This window comes from Scardinius erythrophthalmus (assembly GCF_964197995.2).
Source record: "Scardinius erythrophthalmus genome assembly, chromosome: 20".
Classification (NCBI taxonomy): Eukaryota; Metazoa; Chordata; class Actinopteri; order Cypriniformes; family Leuciscidae; genus Scardinius; species Scardinius erythrophthalmus.
This window is the reverse complement of record NC_138240.1, coordinates 38,623,384-38,641,630: the sequence shown is the minus strand read 5'-3', so window position 1 is coordinate 38,641,630 and position 18,247 is coordinate 38,623,384. Positions and strand designations below refer to the sequence as shown.

The 18,247-nt window shown below is 42.7% G+C and overlaps 2 protein-coding genes across 11 annotated transcripts in view; one reads left to right on the top strand and one right to left on the bottom strand.

Moving 5' to 3' along the window:
• Positions 1 to 5,339: 5,339 nt before the first annotated feature.
• Positions 5,340 to 6,971, top strand: rho (rhodopsin). The gene has a single exon (XM_081348456.1). It carries the CDS (start codon positions 5,429 to 5,431, stop codon positions 6,491 to 6,493), a length of 1,065 nt encoding a protein of 354 aa, XP_081204582.1. The 5' UTR covers positions 5,340 to 5,428; the 3' UTR covers positions 6,494 to 6,971.
• A 1,710-nt stretch (positions 6,972 to 8,681) lies between these two features.
• Positions 8,682 to 18,247, bottom strand: part of magi1a (membrane associated guanylate kinase, WW and PDZ domain containing 1a) — a 115,877-nt gene continuing 106,311 nt past the window's right edge. For 9 of the 10 annotated variants that reach the window (XM_081349694.1, XM_081349685.1, XM_081349688.1 and 6 more), the window contains exons 20-22: positions 17,312 to 17,455; positions 14,696 to 14,834; positions 8,682 to 11,683 (exon numbers count right to left, since the gene is read on the bottom strand). In XM_081349694.1, coding sequence (XP_081205820.1) covers positions 10,392 to 11,683; positions 14,696 to 14,834; positions 17,312 to 17,455 — 1,575 coding nt within the window. In that variant the 3' untranslated portion in view covers positions 8,682 to 10,391. Of the gene's footprint in view, positions 11,684 to 13,999; positions 14,089 to 14,695; positions 14,835 to 17,311; positions 17,456 to 18,247 lie in introns of all 10 variants that reach the window. The other variant, XM_081349686.1, reaches the window with a different exon arrangement.

Here is an 18,247-nt window from a genome sequence, read left to right as displayed (position 1 = left end):
CGGCAAGTCAGCAGCAGAAGCCGAGGAAAGGCTGTTCTCGGCGGGGTACGAGCGCCGAGCGTCCGATTTCCTGGTTCTCACAACGAAAACGTCAGATCAAATTTTCAAATAGGTGCTATCTTTATAAATAAACCAAAGATTTGAGCTTTAAACAACTACATTCTCGCCTGAAATACTCTTAAAACTACATTTCGTGACACATTTATAGCAGTATTTTTAAATTACGCGGAGTTTCTCCTCTGCTATTGACGCTTGCTGGTTGGTGGTGTGAGATGCATTCTGGGATACCTGGCTTGTCAAGTCCGCAGAAGTCACCTCTTGATGCATCCTCGGTAAAAGGGGCGGATCAAGAACACATCCGGGGATTCGAACTGGACTTGGCTAGATGTGAACTTTGAATTGGCACAGTACTAGGGCAGCGACTGATGACGTTTCACAAGTCCACAAGAACACAAGTACAGACAAGAACGCATATTGAGAAACGGCTAGTGACAGGGAACAGACAGACTTATAAAGGGTCAAACACAGGTGTGGGAAATCAGGATTGATGAGAAGGATTTAATACATGGTTAGGGGTAATGGCGCCTCCTTCAGGAGCGGAGAGTCTAGTGTCAATTATAGTCAAGCGCCATCCCCAGTTCTGGAGGGAGCATGATATGGAGAGCTCAAGAAGAGCGACCCCTACTGGCCAGGATGAAAATGCGCTCTGGAGACAAGACCATTACACAAATATGGCCTTTAGAAAAATGTGTTTTTTTTAGGAGCTGGGGTAGTGCACTATATAGGGCCCTGTGGCGCGGCCTAAGCTTTTGTCCTTAATGGCATTTTTTTCCTTACATTACTTTTACTTTTATACTTTAAGTAGTTTTAAAAACCAGCACTTTTATACTTTTACTTGAGTAAAAAGCTTGAGTTGATACTTCAACTTCTACAGAAGTCTTTTTAAACCCTAGTATCTATACTTCTACTTGAGTAATGAATGTGAATACTTTTGACACCTCTGCTTAAGTGCTTTGTTCTAATCGCAATATAGTGTATGTAAACTGCAAAAAGACTGTTTAAATGAATCGTGTCTATGTGTGAATGAACGGCAGAGATGCGCGCTGTTGTTCACTACAGGCACTTACAACATGCTATTTTTACATGAACACATCTACTAGTTTAGCTTTTCCCAAACTATATTGCTATACTGAGATGAGTAAAAATCGACTGAAATATGTTGAAATAAAATGTCTTTGTATAAGAAACGTATTAAACTGAAAATTAACATTTATATGCCCTATATTAATATATCATAAAAACGATATGTTACAGATGAAATATGATTGTTTAGACAAGATTTCGTTGATTAGTTTGGGATAAATTATAAAGTTTATACTGTAAAATAGACTACTGCCACATCAAATAAGCTTTTGTTCGCCAATTTCTGCTCATGTGTTAAATATATAGTATGGGATATTTTGTCAAAAATAAAGTAGGTATATTGAATTATCAACTAAGATGTTATTATAGAGTTTGTTCCAATTCAAACTAATGAATCCTTAACTTTGAAATACGTTTGATAAAATGTATGCTTTTTAGAAAGAAACTTTACACTTGAAATATTGTTAAAATTGTAATTGTTGTTGATTTACATGTGAAAACTATTTATTTACAAAATGTATATTTATTTACAAAAAATATATTTACAAGGTAGATGTAAAAAAAATCTTAATAGGTCAATATAAGCCCTTCTCATTAAATTATGTATTATTGTGTTTTATTAGTGACAAATTTGATATATATTCCAAAGCTTTCTGAAAATACAGTATGAGAATTAACTGCACAATTACTAGAAATGTTTACCTTGGATATTATACAATTTGCATGCATACAAAATTTGTGGAAAAAGACACATTTTTTTTCAAGATGTGTAAGTGATCTGTGAAACCAGGCACAAGACTAAACACAGAAGCCATGTAAAATTAACTTTGACGTGGGTTTGCATAGCCTGTTTTTTGTTTGTTTGTTTTGTATTTTGAGTTATTTCTGTCAAAATAACTAACAGCATTTTTAATTATTCTTCAATGTTTTGCTATTCGGACCTTTCAGTTAACACAACCTCTAATTAAAACGCTTGGTTCTTTTGTTGCTCAATCCTGCTCAAAACAAGGAGAGGATACAGACCTTTAATGAAGACCAGGCATGAACCTTCAGCTGCCGAATATGTGCGCAATGTGTTCATCTCCGCAGTGAAGATGAATTCTGCATTCTTTGGGACACGGCAGATACACTGTTCCAGCAAAACGGAGTTGACAGGTAAATAAGACCCTGAGTGAGTATGTAGTTGAAGAAACAACAGCCAACATCAATGATAAGTTGGAGCTGCGCAGACTGTACTTCGGTGCTTTGGATCATATTCTTGGTGAAATGTAAGTGTGCTTCAGTGAACATAATTCAAAGTTGGTCACAGCGTTGCAGCTCTTGACCCAGATAATAAGACCTTTAAGATGTAAAGTCCATAAAGCCCATCATGGATTTAACAAATTCTAGCATTGTGGACCGGAGTGCATCGTTGCACAGCAATATATCTCCAGAATCAAAACAGAAAGCCAGCAGATGATGACTTCTGTCTCAACAACACAAACTGAAGCTATGGCCAGTGTTTGGTCTGCACTTAAACTCGCTGTCACAGTCACAGTGGTTGTGTGTGAGAACTCCTCTTCTGTGCTCACGAAGGTGTTTACGGTCAACAGAAGAGCACTGGACCACACTCGTTAGGCTCAGCTCGTGTATCTTGCATTTGAAGTGGGACCTTACAGAGAAATAACGTAACGGATGTAAAGAAATATACACGACTACTCGTCGCCAGGAGCTTTTCTAAAGGTAAGATGTCTTTTTGCTTTTTTGTCTTTGCCACATGCCAGTGCTGGTCATTATTATCTACGAGAGAGCTTTATGTGTAGCTTTGCTCTTCAGTTCCGGGTAGTAAGATGGCGTGATGGTTTTTATAGAGTGCAATGCTTAATCTTTGCCTAAAAATAGGTTTACTGAAGTGTCATTGTTATTTTAATGAGGTGGGCCCGTGTGCCCTGGCGCCGACCCTGTCCACCGGTGTATGATCCACAGAAGTGATGGACCAAAGATGGCTCTGGACAGGACAGCCACATCACATGACAGGCAGAGCCAGTATCACTTAAAGACATACACATATTAAAACAAATCAGAGGAATAAAATGGCCAAGACAACATGTACACCCATGAAACCTCTATAAAACTACTATAATATATTGAGTAGGGAAAACCGTGTCATATGTGACAGTTTCACATAGTATTAAATAGATAGGTTCAATTCAATTTAAAAACGAGCTACAAAAAGTTAGATGTGCTTTTGTAAACTGCTTTCCGACATACAGTTACTGCTCTGATAGATGATGGCCTGAAAATGAATGATTTAATTTTAAATAGAGTAATTTTTACTGAGAAATTTCAAACTTGCAAAGGGTGTAAAATCTAAACTGAACTCGCAAAATGCAGACACTAAAATTACTGACAAATTGTTTCTGTTCATATATTGTACTTCAAATTGTGTGAATGTTTTATGTTGAAATATTTGTAAATGATTGCACAGAATGCTGAGAGAGACTATACTGACCAATTAGGAACAATTCCCCTTTCCCTCTTTGCCCTGTAGCCAATGCAGTGTGGATTGCAGACAGACTAGTGAACAGCTAATGTGCTTAAGGCTTCTCATTGTAGAGTAACTCTCCTGTAATCCATAAATCCTCTTCATAAAACCCACCTGTGTGAAATATGCTGAGCCTTGAGCATGTCTACACAGGCATTTCAATGTGCCAAGGGTAACCGTAGTCCACCTGACAACACACAAAACACAAATTCGCTTTACAGCAAGTATTCTCGTCTTTAAGGAGAAGTTCTTACTCTTGAATTAATATACTTATTTAAATTTGATGTGTTATATTTGGCCAGTTAATAAGAGTAGGGTTACACTTTATTTCGATACTCCAATTTAGACATTTTACTACTATAAGTGATTTTACAACTACATGTCAATAACTCTCATTAATTTTCTACTGCATGTCAATAACTCGCCTTAGAGTATCAGTAGACTCTGTTAGGTTAGTAAAATAAGTTGACCTGTACTTGCAAAGTTACTTGTAGTCAGTAGAATGTCTGTTGGAGGAGCATCACAATAAAGTGTTGGCAGATATTAAGCAGATAATCGACTAATACTCTGAGAGTTAGTTGACATGTAGTTATGCAAAGTTCCTTATAGCTATTAGAATGTCAAAAGTGGACTATCGAAATAAAGTGTTGCCAAGAGACTTTCATCATTCTGGTTCCTTTAGCTCAAGTGGTCATGAATGGCACTAACATCTCCAAGGTCATGAGTTCACTTCCCAGGAAACACAAACTAGCGAAAACAAAAACAAAAACAACTGATCAAGACCTATATATTCTGCAATAGTATTGTTAAGGATCTCGACCTCGGCAGTTTACTTTTCTTTGGTTCTCCTTGGTTCAGCTATTTACCTCACATTAACCCTGCATACCTTGTTAGTACTAATGCACCACAGGTAATCACAGTAGCATTGAACGCTTTGTGGTCTGACAACAAGAAAGTGTCTTAATTTTGAATAACTTGCATATTGTATCATTTCAAACCAAACACACTTCCTTTTGTCAAATGTTTTGATTAAAATGTGCTTGTGCTATCTTCAAAAATACCCCTTGGTTTGATATTTTGTTGTCAAACTATTTTGTTTGTTGGAATTATTCATGTATTTTTAAGTGTCCAAATACTATTCGGGCCTCTGCATTGCTTACATGGTGCAACCCAACAGGGCCAGCTTTTTTGGTCACTTTAGATTATGGTCCAATTCCCATTATTAACTAACCACTAACTACGACATTTGCCTCAATAAACTTCGAATTACTGCTTATCAATAGTTAGTAAGGTATTTGTCAAGTTTAGGTATTGGTTAAAGGATTAAGGGATGTAGAATATGGTCGTGCAGAATAAAGCATTAATGTGGGATTTATAAGTACTAATAAACAGCCAATATCCTAGTAATATGCATGATAAGAAGCAACTAGGCCATAGTGAGAATTGGACCTTGAACTACACTGTTACCTTTTTTATTACTTTTATCACTGCTTACCTGCTGGTCAGGTACAATCTTAATAACTTGATAAGTTGCCAGATATGCAGTGCAATGATGGCAGGGATTATTTTATTAGCCCTGGCCTAAATAGACTGGTGCTGACAGCCTGGAAACATCAGCTAATCCCGAGCGAGTCTCTATAAAGCGGGGGGCATGAACGCCCCAACCAGTCGTAGCACGGTCCTGCCTCGTTTCTCTACATTCCTGCCAAGTCATCCAAAGACTACCGCAGAAGGGGCTGAGCACAACATCCAACCGCAGCCATGAACGGTACAGAGGGACCGGCATTCTACGTGCCTATGTCCAATGCCACCGGCGTTGTTAGGAGCCCGTACGATTATCCCCAGTACTACCTGGTGGCACCATGGGCATATGCCTGCCTGGGCGCTTACATGTTCTTCCTCATTCTCACCGGCTTCCCCATCAATTTCCTCACTCTGTATGTCACCATCGAGCACAAGAAGCTGCGTACACCCCTCAACTACATTCTGCTGAACCTCGCCGTCGGCGATCTCTTCATGGTGTTCGGCGGCTTCACCACAACGATTTACACCTCGATGCATGGCTACTTCGTGTTGGGACGCCTCGGCTGCAACTTGGAAGGCTTCTTCGCAACCCTGGGTGGTGAAATAGCGCTGTGGTGCATTGTTGTGCTGGCCATCGAGAGGTGGATCGTCGTCTGCAAACCCATCAGCAACTTCCGCTTCGGAGAGAACCACGCCATCATGGGTGTGGTCTTCACGTGGGTCATGGCCAGCTCCTGCGCTGTGCCTCCCCTGGTCGGCTGGTCCCGCTACATCCCCGAGGGCATGCAGTGCTCATGCGGAGTCGACTACTACACTCGTGCCGAGGGCTACAACAACGAGTCCTTCGTCATCTACATGTTCCTTGTCCACGCCCTCATCCCGTTCATCATTATCTTCTTCTGCTACGGGCGTCTGGTCTGCACTGTGAAAGAAGCCGCTGCCCAGCAGCAGGAGTCCGAGACCACGCAGAGGGCCGAGCGCGAGGTCACCCGCATGGTCGTCCTCATGGGCTTCGCCTACCTGGTTTGTTGGCTCCCCTATGCCAGCGTGGCCTGGTACATCTTCACCCACCAGGGAAGCGAATTCGGGCCAGTCTTCATGACAATACCAGCCTTCTTTGCCAAGACCTCTGCTGTCTACAACCCGCTCATCTACATCCTCATGAACAAGCAGTTCCGCCACTGCATGATCACCACCCTGTGCTGCGGCAAGAACCCCTTCGAGGAGGAAGAGGGCGCCTCCACCACTGCATCCAAGACCGAGGCTTCCTCCGTGTCGTCCAGCTCCGTGTCCCCAGCATAAACACACGGATGTGACACACGACAAGCAACGACATGCACTGGGCTTCGACGGCAACCCACTCAGAGACCACGGAGCGCTCAGCCCAGGGAAACGAGCGACCGCTACCACTTGCAGAAAAAAATCGTCTGTCAGTTTTCCTTTTTGTATTTTTACAAAACCCAATTGGTTCAACCAAAAGACAGTTCTGAGAGAGGACAGACCATGTCCCAGTTTCAGTACATCCAGCGAGTCCAGCGTAATGGTGCATAAGATTCTTTTTGTTTTTCTTCCTAAAATGCAGCAAAAGGAAAAAATATCTTAACTCTCTTATTGCTGGACTCCTTATACTGGCTTTGTTGTGATTGTAGAGGCATGTATTCAAGGCAACGTAACAATAAAAAGCACTTTGCAAATGAAATCGCTCTGTTTATGTGTTGATTGAGCTGTGATGGTAATGAAATGTCAAAATAGTATTTTAAACTGAATAAACAAGATTTCTGATGAGAGCTTTAATGTGATGTATATATTCCTACTGCTGTAAAGGAAGGCTGTGAGAACATTTTGAATCGAGATCAGTACAATACTGCAAAGTTTCAGAATCAATACGCTGTACATACTACAAGAGTTAGAATTGTACACACATTCCTATACATACAATTTAGAGCACCATAATTATGGATATTATAGCAGGCTCAATGTGTTACTCAATGCAAGTTTAAGACAGAGGCGAGCCTCGCTGTCACCTTGGATTAAAGGCTTTATGAAGGATGATTTGACAGATATGTATGGATGAATTACGTAGGATCAGAACTGACGTGTTAATCCAGCTCTAGGTCGAGTGGTGAAAATAGATAACGATTATGTATAGTTGGCCTTTCACTGGCATCTGTTTAAATAGGAACACAGATGCACAGCCTCGCACCACAACTTTGAACTGAACTCTTCTGTAGTCGAAAGTATATAAATCATGTATTCAGCAAGTTTGAAAAGAGAAAATGAAAACGCATACTATCTGTCCGATACAGTATTCCAAATTAGAATTAGTGCGTCCCAAATCGTAGTATGTTGAAAATTAGCATTTCAAAGATACCCAGACAATCTACTTTTCCCGGTTGGAATTTGAAGTGCAGATCCGTGGGACATGTGGGACAAGGATTCGATTAGAACCAGAAACGTGAGTTAAAGTGTTACAAAAGTGTTAAAAAAACTAAAAACATGGCGGATGTGCGAGTCAGACGGTTAAGTAGAGGTTTAGATAAAGGGGTTTTCACGAGTTCACACTTACATACAATTAGAGGGGGTAAAGTTTAATGCGTATTCGGCGTGCTGTCCGGGGGGAGTTCAGCCCGAACCCAGAGTACCCCCCCCCCCCCGTATGTAAGTGGTTAGGACAAGAAGTGTGGAGAAGGAGTGGTGGAGGGATGCTGCTAAACTGTCAACGAATTGAGGTGAGACTGCTGAAAATATATATATATATATATATACACGTCTTATCGTTGATTGCTGAGTGCTCTCCACTCGTGTTAATTATCTGAACGTGCTCCTCACGAACTTTGCTAATAAAACATCATTAAGTGATTAATAATCAGTTTCTAACCTGATGAAAATATTCAAAATAGAAGTCCTCGGATTAAAACAGATTCAGTACTCTTTCAGAAGATGTGTAATAGCGCCCCCTACAGTATAACAGTAAAAACACAGAAAGCCTGAAAACTACAGCAATGGCGGGGAAATAGATTAATAATCCCTTAAAATCTTTGTGCATTTATCCATTAGGTAGATAATTTCCTAAGCAACTTCCCAGTGAAGTACAATTCAAATAACCATACACTCAGTGAAGTATATGCTATATAGATGCGCGGATGCAGGGCTATCATGACATTCTTACCTGAATATTTTTTTGAAACATTCCTCAGTTGTTGATTGTACTTTCCCCTTCCTGTAGCAATTTGAGAACACAGCACAAGCGAGCCAAGGCCACATGTAGACATGATACAGGGACATAAGAATACTAGGCTCTTAGCTCAGCACTGAAAGAATAATCTGACCAAACAACACAAAAGTTCCCAGTTATTTAGAGCTTAATATTAATACCTGAAAGAAACATTAGTACCTTCAGAAAGGGCACTGGGTCTGCAAGTCAGCTTGGTTATAATGTTTCTTAAACGTAGTGTAATTTCACACCACCACAATGAACAAGATTGTGAATTTGTATGGAAAACTTTATTTGATAATAAAAATAGCATTCACAGACTTCTTTTTGATAGCTACATATACATTGTGATTCATTCAAACAAGAAGAAAAAAAACCTTTACCGTGTAAGTCCACGTCTACTTGAACTTAGACTAATGTTATGTATAACTTCATGAGTCAAATAAAGCTATGGACAATGCAGAATTTTTATATGTGCATTGTTTTGTGTAAAAAACAAAAAACAAAAAAAAAAACACCATTTTATCGACAGAAAAAAGCATTTAAAATCCATAGAACTTTGCAGAGACCACAGACAGTACACAAGATCTGTAGAAACGAAGCAGGCTATCCATCACAACAGATATTCAACCGTCTTCCGTGAAAAAACATCAGTCTCCCACTTTTCCTGGAGGGAGGAAAACAAAAACTAACTTCACACACGCCTGATTCTGAGTACACACGATCGTAGTCCCAGCGAGCCGAGTATAAACATGTTAGTATCTTCTTCTAGGTGGACATCTTTCATAAATTCTTTTTTGTACAGAGAAAAGGCAACAGTATCCTTTCCCACACGGGTTTAAAGTACATACAGTAATAAAAGTCTGTACAAAAGACAGCGGCGGATTCATCCATTTCCATACAGTACTATTCAGATGACACTGAAGGAAATCCCTGTTCTTGTTCCTGGTTGAGAGATTACGGTCCTGTCGAAACGTGTTCCCAAATGGACAGGTATTGCGTGTCGGAAACACGCGTGGCTCAGTTCGTCAGATTGTGCCAGGTGCCGTCTTCATGGAGTCTCCTGCAACTGGACGTTCAGGCCACACATTTCCCAACACCGTTCAGAGATTCAGAGCCTGTCAATGGCCTTTGGTACTGGACTGTGTGGAGGTAAATGTAGCTGTGTAAGGGACGCTCCAAAGTATTTCAGACCTCTGACTGAGATGATTGTGAACTGCCACTAATAAGTATGCAGGGACTAAAATCAGACAGCTGAACTCATACTTCATTCCTCCAGTGTTTGCATGTATTGGCTCAGTTCCTGTAGCTCAGCTGCTCTCAGTGCTTCATCTTCCAGAGGAACACCTGCTGATAAAACATACAGCTCCAAAGCACTTTTTAAAAGCACCTGATTAGTTCATAAAATATACATTTTGCAATAACTTGCTTTAAGCTAATGTCGGGTCAAGTTTTCTGTACACATGTGCCTTTAGTCTAATTTCTGGGGATTATGGCGAAAAAACAAAACAACAACAGCAACAACAAAACTTTGTGCCACAAGATAATGCCTTTCTGCTCTCAGTTCTTCCGCGCTTTTTTTGCTAATGGGCGGCTCGTGCCTCAGTCCAGTGCAGTGTTAAGACAAGGTCAGATAGTGTCCGAATGATGCTTTTCAGCCCATCAAGTTACACTTCAATTTTTCAAAAAATAAATATACAGCTTCAATATATTACTTCCTTAAACAGTAGCATCATAGTTGGAGTTTTGCCAGTTTTGCCACATCTACTCAAATGTACAATCAAAGAAACAAACGTTGAATGCTTGTGCTCTAGTTCAATAAATCTGAATCTGGAGAAAAGAGGACACAAAGTAGATGCATTTGTAGAGAACAAACAGTTTTAGTCCGTACCTTCTTGACAAAACATGGATCTCACTCGCAACAACATATAAAAACAAATGGACAGATGAAACTAGAACCCCACTGCTGAACGAGTGCTGAAGCGGTCAGATACTGAGGTCGGCGTGGTTCTCCTTGTAAAGCCGTCTCCTGCTGGGAGAGTTCTGGCCGATGCCGATCCCGCTCCCGCTCCCGGCTCTCAGAGCGTTGTAATACTCCCTCAGCTGCGGAGTGACGCCCTCCTCCAGGAGACTCCCGTCGCTGCTGCTGTCCGATCTCCCGCGGGAGGCTCTTTCACCGGCTCCATTCAGGAAATATCCCTGTCTTTCAGCTTGATTGGATGGAGAGCCGTTGTGCAGAAGGTTCCTGTTCTTTAGCCCGCGCTCCGGGGTGCGTCCGAGCGTTTGGACCACGGCTCTGTCGGGTCGCTCCGGGGTGCGTCCGAGCGTTTGGGCCACGGCTCTGTCGGGTCGCTCCGGGGTGCGTCCGAGCGTTTGGGCCACGGCTCTGTCGGGTCGCTCCGGGGTGCGTCCCAGCGTTTGGGCCAGGGCTCTGTCGGGTCGCTCCGGGGTGCGTCCCAGCGTTTGGGCCAGGGCTCTGTCGGGTCGCTCCGGGGTGCGTCCCAGCGTTTGGGCCACGGCTCTGTCGGGTCGCTCCGGGGTGCGTCCCAGCGTTTGGGCCACGGCTCTGTCGGGTCGCTCCGGGGTGCGTCCCAGCGTTTGGGCCACGGCTCTGTTGGGTCTCTCCGGGGTGCAGGTGAAGTAGCCCTCGCTGCTGGGGTTTCGGCGGGGAGTCTGCGGGTCTCGTTGGGAACGGGAATGCCTCTCAGGAGTGGAGATCTGGCTCAGCAGGTCCTGGGAAGAGGCCTGATAGCTGCGTTCAGGGGACTGATCTTTATAAGATCGAGTGATGCGACGGTCCACAGACTTGGCCCGACGGCGGTCCGGAGAGCTGTTGCGCTTCCGGCCAGAGGAGCGATCCAAGGATCCACTACGCATCTGAGATCCGGTGATACTTTCCCTGTCTATGGATGGTTTGCGGCCTTGTCGCTGTAGATCCTGATTGGAAGATTTCCTCCCGAATCCGCCCTCTTTCCTTAATGTTTTGAAGAGCTTGGCAATGCCACTCTCGGAGTCTGACTTCTTGACCCTGCGGTGGGAGTTGTTTTTGGGGCTGGGCTGGTTGTTCCAGGACAGGTGGTGCGGATCCGGGCCGGTGTCCTTCTCTCGGTCCGGCTGTCTGGCCTTCAGGTGCTGCTGCTTGGGCTGGGATGGGGTGGGATATTCGGATGTATAGCTGGACTCTGACGGAGGATGAAATGGGCCGCTGACCAGCAAAGTCCTCACTTCCGAATTATTTTGTGGCCCGGGCGAGGGAGGGTAGCTGTCATTTGGGCCGTCTGGAAATGAATGAAGAAAGGCTTTCAGTTAGGAACACTAACAGCACTCAGCTTGTATAGGTCCTTGCACACTGAGTCTGAAATTTTCGTATGCATTTTTTCGTATTCGCCATCCGGTGGCTCTGAACTGTCAAACACCTCTCAAAATACTTGCTACGGACGCAAATCTGATCCGAATTTCTTTATGATGGAAGAAAGTTTCGGAGGCAGTGTGTAAACGTGATTGACACAACGTGAGGTTGTATTTATTTTTTAACGTGCGAGAATTTCGGACTTAGTGTGCAAGGACCTTAACAGTAAAGACGTCACACGACCCTTTAACAAACAGGCAGCACTTCATGCAATCAATCATGAAAGCAAAATGCTCACACAACAACCAGTCAAAGCTTTGGACACAGCCCTACTCATTCTTTAATATGTCAAGTCATCTAAACAATGACACAAATCGAAGAACGGAAGTAATGTCTTAGTTTCTGTAAAGTACCGCTTTGCCCTCGAAGGCTGCGCTCCTGCAAAGTTCAGGTCCAACCCGGATCAAACTCGCCTGATCAAGCTCCTCAGGATCACTACAGCTGCAGACAGGCGAGTTTGATCGAGGTTAGAGCTGAACTGGCCTAGTTTATAGCTTTGAAAACTATGTTTGGGTTCATCGGAATGATCAGCTGCACTTGCCGACACACAAACGGCAGAAATCTCTCCTGCTCAAGCATAGCACTTTCAGACACGTGAGAGGCACAATCATTGAGGAGTAATTTAAGTGACTCAAATCATCAAATGATACAATTTGGAGGCATCACCAACGGATATTTGCTCCAAAAGCCTTGCGTCCTTATTATTGTCACACAGATATACAGTGTCGGACACTTTCAGGCGTTTTTTAAAGTACCCCTAATATGTTTTTTTCAAATATTATCTTTCATGCAGTGTGTAATAAAACTGTTTATGAATGTAAAAAGTGCAAAGTTTTAGAGATCAAAGTGTAGATAAAAGGAGTTTTTGTCTCCTAAAAGAAAGAATCGATTCTGAACTGAAACGAGTCGTCAGTAATTCAGTCTCTCTTCCTGCTGAACCTGTGTAGGGTTGTAACTAATTAGCATAATACCCTCCTCTGGTGTTGATTGGCTGAGCAGCGTCTCTTAGCTCCGCCCTCAAACACTGTAGTGTATCTGAGACTGGAAGAGTTTGGTTCATGTTGTTCATGTCGAGAAGACGCTGTTTTCTTTTTTTTATTGCTTTTTAGATTACATAACAAAGACGACATGTTATAACAACACAAACTTTGACATAAACATTCACTTATTCACATACAGATAATAAAAAAAAAAGAAAGGGAAACAAATCAAAGACGCTGTTTTCTGCTGCCAAAGCAAATCCACTTTAATGAGATTGATACGGTAAAAGCCATGCCATCGTTACTGTTCGTATCACTGTGATCAAGAGCTGAAATTCAGATATGATAATGAGCGTTTGTTTTCTGACCAATCACAGCAGACTGGGCCCTCTGACCAATCACAGCAGAGCAGCTCTCAGAGAGGCGGGGCTTAGAGAGACTGAATCTTTGATGGAAGCGTTTCAGACACTGAGAGGAAAGAGCTGACGCTGCAGTGCAGATTATGAGGACATTACAGTGTTTTTGATCATGGATGAATGTGGATCTATTGTAGGAGACGCCAAAACAACATTAGCAGCCTTTAAAACAGCATAATAGGGGCACTTTAATACAATTAGGTGGAAGAAGGGTTTTAGGACACCCCTGGAAAACAAGATGTCAAAAACTCTCAATCCCTGCGTTGCAACAGGAGCACCTGCTCCCTCGGTAACTCTTCCTGAACGCAAGGGTCATCGGGAGGTTTTGGTCATAGTTGAGAAGTTTTGGAAAGAACGTTTTTATGGACATTTTTAGAATTTGTCTTGGTGTTTCCCTCCACCAATGTTCCATAATTCACATAATAATAGGGTGATGGAAACATAATAGATGTTACAACGCAAAAAAAAAACATTATTGGTCCACAAAATAGGCTTAGTTTTCTTTATGCAAAATCAGATTTTTTTTTTTTTTTGTCTGATTTAAAAAAACGGGATACAGACAGGCTTTTGACAACTTTCGTAACATTCACCCATCTGTTATCAGCCATTAACAGAAACAACAACATGACAGCATCACGCATGCATCCGAGCATCATCCATCGGGAATATGAATCCATTGAGCATGGGGTCATAGGTCAGCGGGATGAAAGCGTGGCATGAGGGCGGGTGAGGGAACAACACACACTTGTGGGTGATGGGAAGGGTTGACACACACTGTGCTTTACAAACCGTGGCTTGGTTTTGACCCATAAGGTAGTAGCAGGGCTCGCCCAACTTATCATTCCTCAGACAGGCAGTGAGATGCGGACCCATCATAGCTGAGCCCAGCAGAGAACAGAGAGAGAAACAGGGGTGAATCAGGAGAAAACACTGACTGAAGAGTTCAGAAGAGCAGCAATCACTGGATGCTCAGTGATATTACCCATCTGAACTGACTCTTTTACCGGCTGAGAACAAAACTAGAACTCAATCCATCGGATTAATGGCACTTTACAGCTGAATCTTTTGCAAGATCAACACTATTATTGAACTGAAATGAATCAACATACGACTGACTTAAAGTGACACTATAGTCTTCTGTAGAGCTGAATTGAGCTCATTTCATAATAAAATGAGCTCCTGTAAAAGAGACTTTAATCTCAGTGAGTCTTCTCTCCTGGTTAAATAAAGGTAATTAAATGACCTTTACAGTTACTGAACTGAATCACCACTAATCTGAACTGATCTGAATAATGACTTCTGTAGAGCTGCTGTACAGCTGAATGTGAATGTGTCTCATATTCAAGTCTTAACTTCAGACTTCTCAATAGAGGCTTACTGATCACCAAGAAGTACCGATTTAACAGTGGAGAACAAGAAGAGAAGGCCGCTCAGGACAGATAAAGACATGAATGCTGAAGATTTCCCGCATGGTTTGTTACGCACCGTACTCTGGGACGGATCCATCTCCTCTCTTCAGCACCAGGCGAGCTCGTCTTCCTCCGGTCTTGATCAGCTCGATGGCGCGGGAATGATTCATATTTTTTGTAGTTTCACCGTTGATCTCCAGAATTTCATCACCAACCTGAAAGCAGGCGGACACCAGAATGAGCTCATGGGAGGATCAAGAAGAACATCAACAACTGGGTGAACACAGACTGGTTAGTGAGTCTGGACCTGTACTGAACGCCTTACGGTGCACTGAAGGTTTGCTGCTGTTCTCAGTGTAGAGGAGGAAATGGAAACATGTATTTTGGGAGCCCTGATTTTAGATCAGCATTAACCAATGGAAACTGTCAGTGTGTTGATCAGTCTCTTATACCCCTTTTCCACCAAGGCGGTGCTGGTGCCGGTTCGGAGCCGGTGCCTACTCGCGAACCAGTTCTTTGTGTTTCGACAGCCAAAGAACCGGTTCTCGGCCAGGAAAATGGGTTCCAACGCGGCACCAACTCTTTGCTGGACTAGAACCATTCTTTTACCACGTCATGCCACGGGGCTGGGGGCGGGGGTATTGTCGAACTTCTTCTCGAACGTAACCTCCGTCTATAGCAGAGGTCTTCAATCCTGCTCCTGGAGGGCCACTGTCCTGCAAAGTTTAGTTCCAACCCTAATCAAACACTCCTGAATCAGCTCATCAAGCTCTTCAGAACCGCTTGAGTATTCAAAGGCAGGAGTGCTGAAGCAGGAACTGAACTCTGCAGGACAGCGGCCCTCCAGGAGCAGGACTGAAGACCTCGGGTCTATAGTAATCCAGACGAGCAGCACAAATGTGTTCTAAACGTCTTCTTCTGACCCCAATATAGGATCGCAAAGCCAGGAGAAACATTTGCAGAAAGACGATGTAGTCCGCCATTGTAATTGTTATGCTTGAAGTTGGCGAAAGCGTTTCTGGGAAAGCTAAGACGTATTGGCAACACACACAGTGACGTAACAACGTCGTTCGCTGGGCTCTCTAGTTCGTGGAAAAACAAACAGGTTCTGAGAAGGTTAGCAAGTTGAACCAACTTTGAACCAGCATCAGTTTCGAACCAGTTCTTTTTTGGTGGAAAAGGGGTATGTGTAATGTTTATTCATCAACCAGAGTTACTTCCAACAATGATGCTTAGTAGAGCAGTTTGTCAGGAGATCGTAAAGCAATAGAGCGGATCTTTCAGAGTTAGGTATGATAAAGATCAGTCGGTCACTGAGGAGTTAGAGGATTGCATTAACACTCTGAGAAGAAACAAATCTCCAGAGTAACAGTGGACTAACTGGGGAACTAATGATTTTGCACTCTTCATATCATCAGCTTGTATAGAAGAAGTTGAACTGCCTCCATTACAGTTTTTCTCAATTAGTCACAGTTTTTCTCAAATAGTGACAGACTGAGAGGAATAGTTAGAGAGTAGAAAGAGGAGGATAGAGGAACGAGCAGACACATTTTGAACACATGATGGCGACACGCATCCTATCTAAGATTAAAGCCCATGTTGCAGGTTTTTTTTTTTTTTTTTAATTAATATAACCTTGTATGAAAATACCATATGAAAAGTAAATGCAGGATTAAAAATTGTTTTGCAAGACATAAGGGCACAAATTTAATAGAAAACGTGACAGTTTCCTTGACCGTGTTGAAAAACCGCTTTTTTTTTTTCACTATCGCGTCATATGACGTCACGAGAGGGAGTTCGCTCAGTCAGTGCGGAGTAGGTTGGTATTCAGTTGGAGCGGTCATGATTCAGTGTGTTTTCGGTGCTTATTTCAATTAATCATCGTCGTGGTAAATGATTGTGAATTATGGCCTGTCAGGACACCGAGTCCACAGGTTTCCGAATAAGAAAAAGGACGGTGCGATCTTCCGTGCCTGTGTGCGTTCTGTGCAGGGTAAGAGACCGGACTTCACTTCTGCTTCTGCTTTGAAAAACGCGGTAGTGTGTAGCATTCACTATAGACCGGATGATTATAATCCCGGCGATATGTGCACACTGTCCCGGCTCCTTCATCGGGTCGCCCGGTGACGGCCCGTCGTCTGCCTGATACATGATGAATAATCTGTACAGTATTGTGATCTGAGCATAGTGTTGTACATATCGTCGGCTAACGTGAATACATCTATAAGCTAACACTGTTCTCTCGCCCTGTTCTCCTCACACCACAACTCACCGTTGTTCTGTCTAACCCTGGCCTGTCCTGCTCACTTGGCTTCATATCAGGCTCATAATTATATGATATCATTATATATATCAATTATATATGAATTATATATATCATACGAGTAAACATTTAGGCTATAATTCCCCCAGCTTTCCGAGCTGTCATTGCGATCCATTGCTTTCCTATTGTTTACTTTGACCGCTCTCCCTCATGTTACGTCACTTCAGGTTCGGCGGTTTTCAAATGCGGAAGTAAAAATTTCTCACAAAAAAGACTCCAGAAGCCTAAATAGCGTTTTATAAGTATATGTTTATATTTAAATCTAGTTCCTACATTACTGGGTACTATAACCTGCAACTTGGGCTTTAAGATGGAGGATTGTGTTACTCGTCTCGATGTGAAAGCATCGCTCCCGTGTGTGTCTCCTACCCTCATCTTGCCGTTCCTGGTGGCTGCTCCGTCCTCAGCCAATCTCAGCACGTACAGATCCATGTTGTACTCCTTCCCTCCTCTCAGACTGAAGCCGAAGCCTTTACTCTCCCTCTCCAGATCCACTGAATAAAACTCTGCCTCCTAAACACACATCATCAAGATCACCACACAGTGTACTTACCCAGGAAAACACAGTGTTATAAGGTAACTACATCAGTCACATCACATTTTATTATAGTTTACTATTAATGGGGGGTTGAGAGGTGTAAAGAAAATATTTTTTCTTCATTTTTTTATTTGATATATATTGAATGGCTAAGATGTTTCACAGTGTGATCAAATGGAGAAATACAGTTGTAATCAAAATGATTCAACACCCACTGCAAATCAGGTTTATTGGCAAAATTTTAAGACTGTCGGCTGTTTGCAATGAACAAATCAAACTAAAGTAATTAAAATAGCTCAACAAAACAAATGTTTCAAGTGGTTTCCCCAAATTCAACTGAAAACGCAACTTCTAATGACTTCTGCAGTCTCAGAAAGATTCAGCCCCTTCATGGTAAGCATCTTTAGCTCTCAGTAGAACAGCCTTTTGCTGATATGATGATATGAGCTGAAGACGAGATGTATAACAGCAGATTCTGTTTCTCAGGAATCTGAGCAACTATATTCCAGTTCAGGAATATTCCTGGGTTTGCGTTCTGCAACCGCCTTCAAATCCCAGCAGAGATGTTCTCTGGGGTTCGAGTCATGTGACTGTGATGTGACTGTATCTCCCAGGACTTCTTCTGCAACCAAGCCTTGCTGGACTCTGAGGAATGCTTGGGATCATTGTCCTGTTGAAGGTCCAAGCTTCATCTTCCTCACTGACAGCATGATGTTCTCTCCCAGGTTCTCCTGATACTTCAGTGACTCCATCTCTCCTTCCTCACG

Bases quoted from the DNA above. Each gene is read 5' to 3' on its own strand.
- rho (XM_081348456.1), top strand. From the start codon at position 5,429: ATGAACGGTACAGAGGGACCGGCATTCTACGTGCCTATGTCCAATGCC.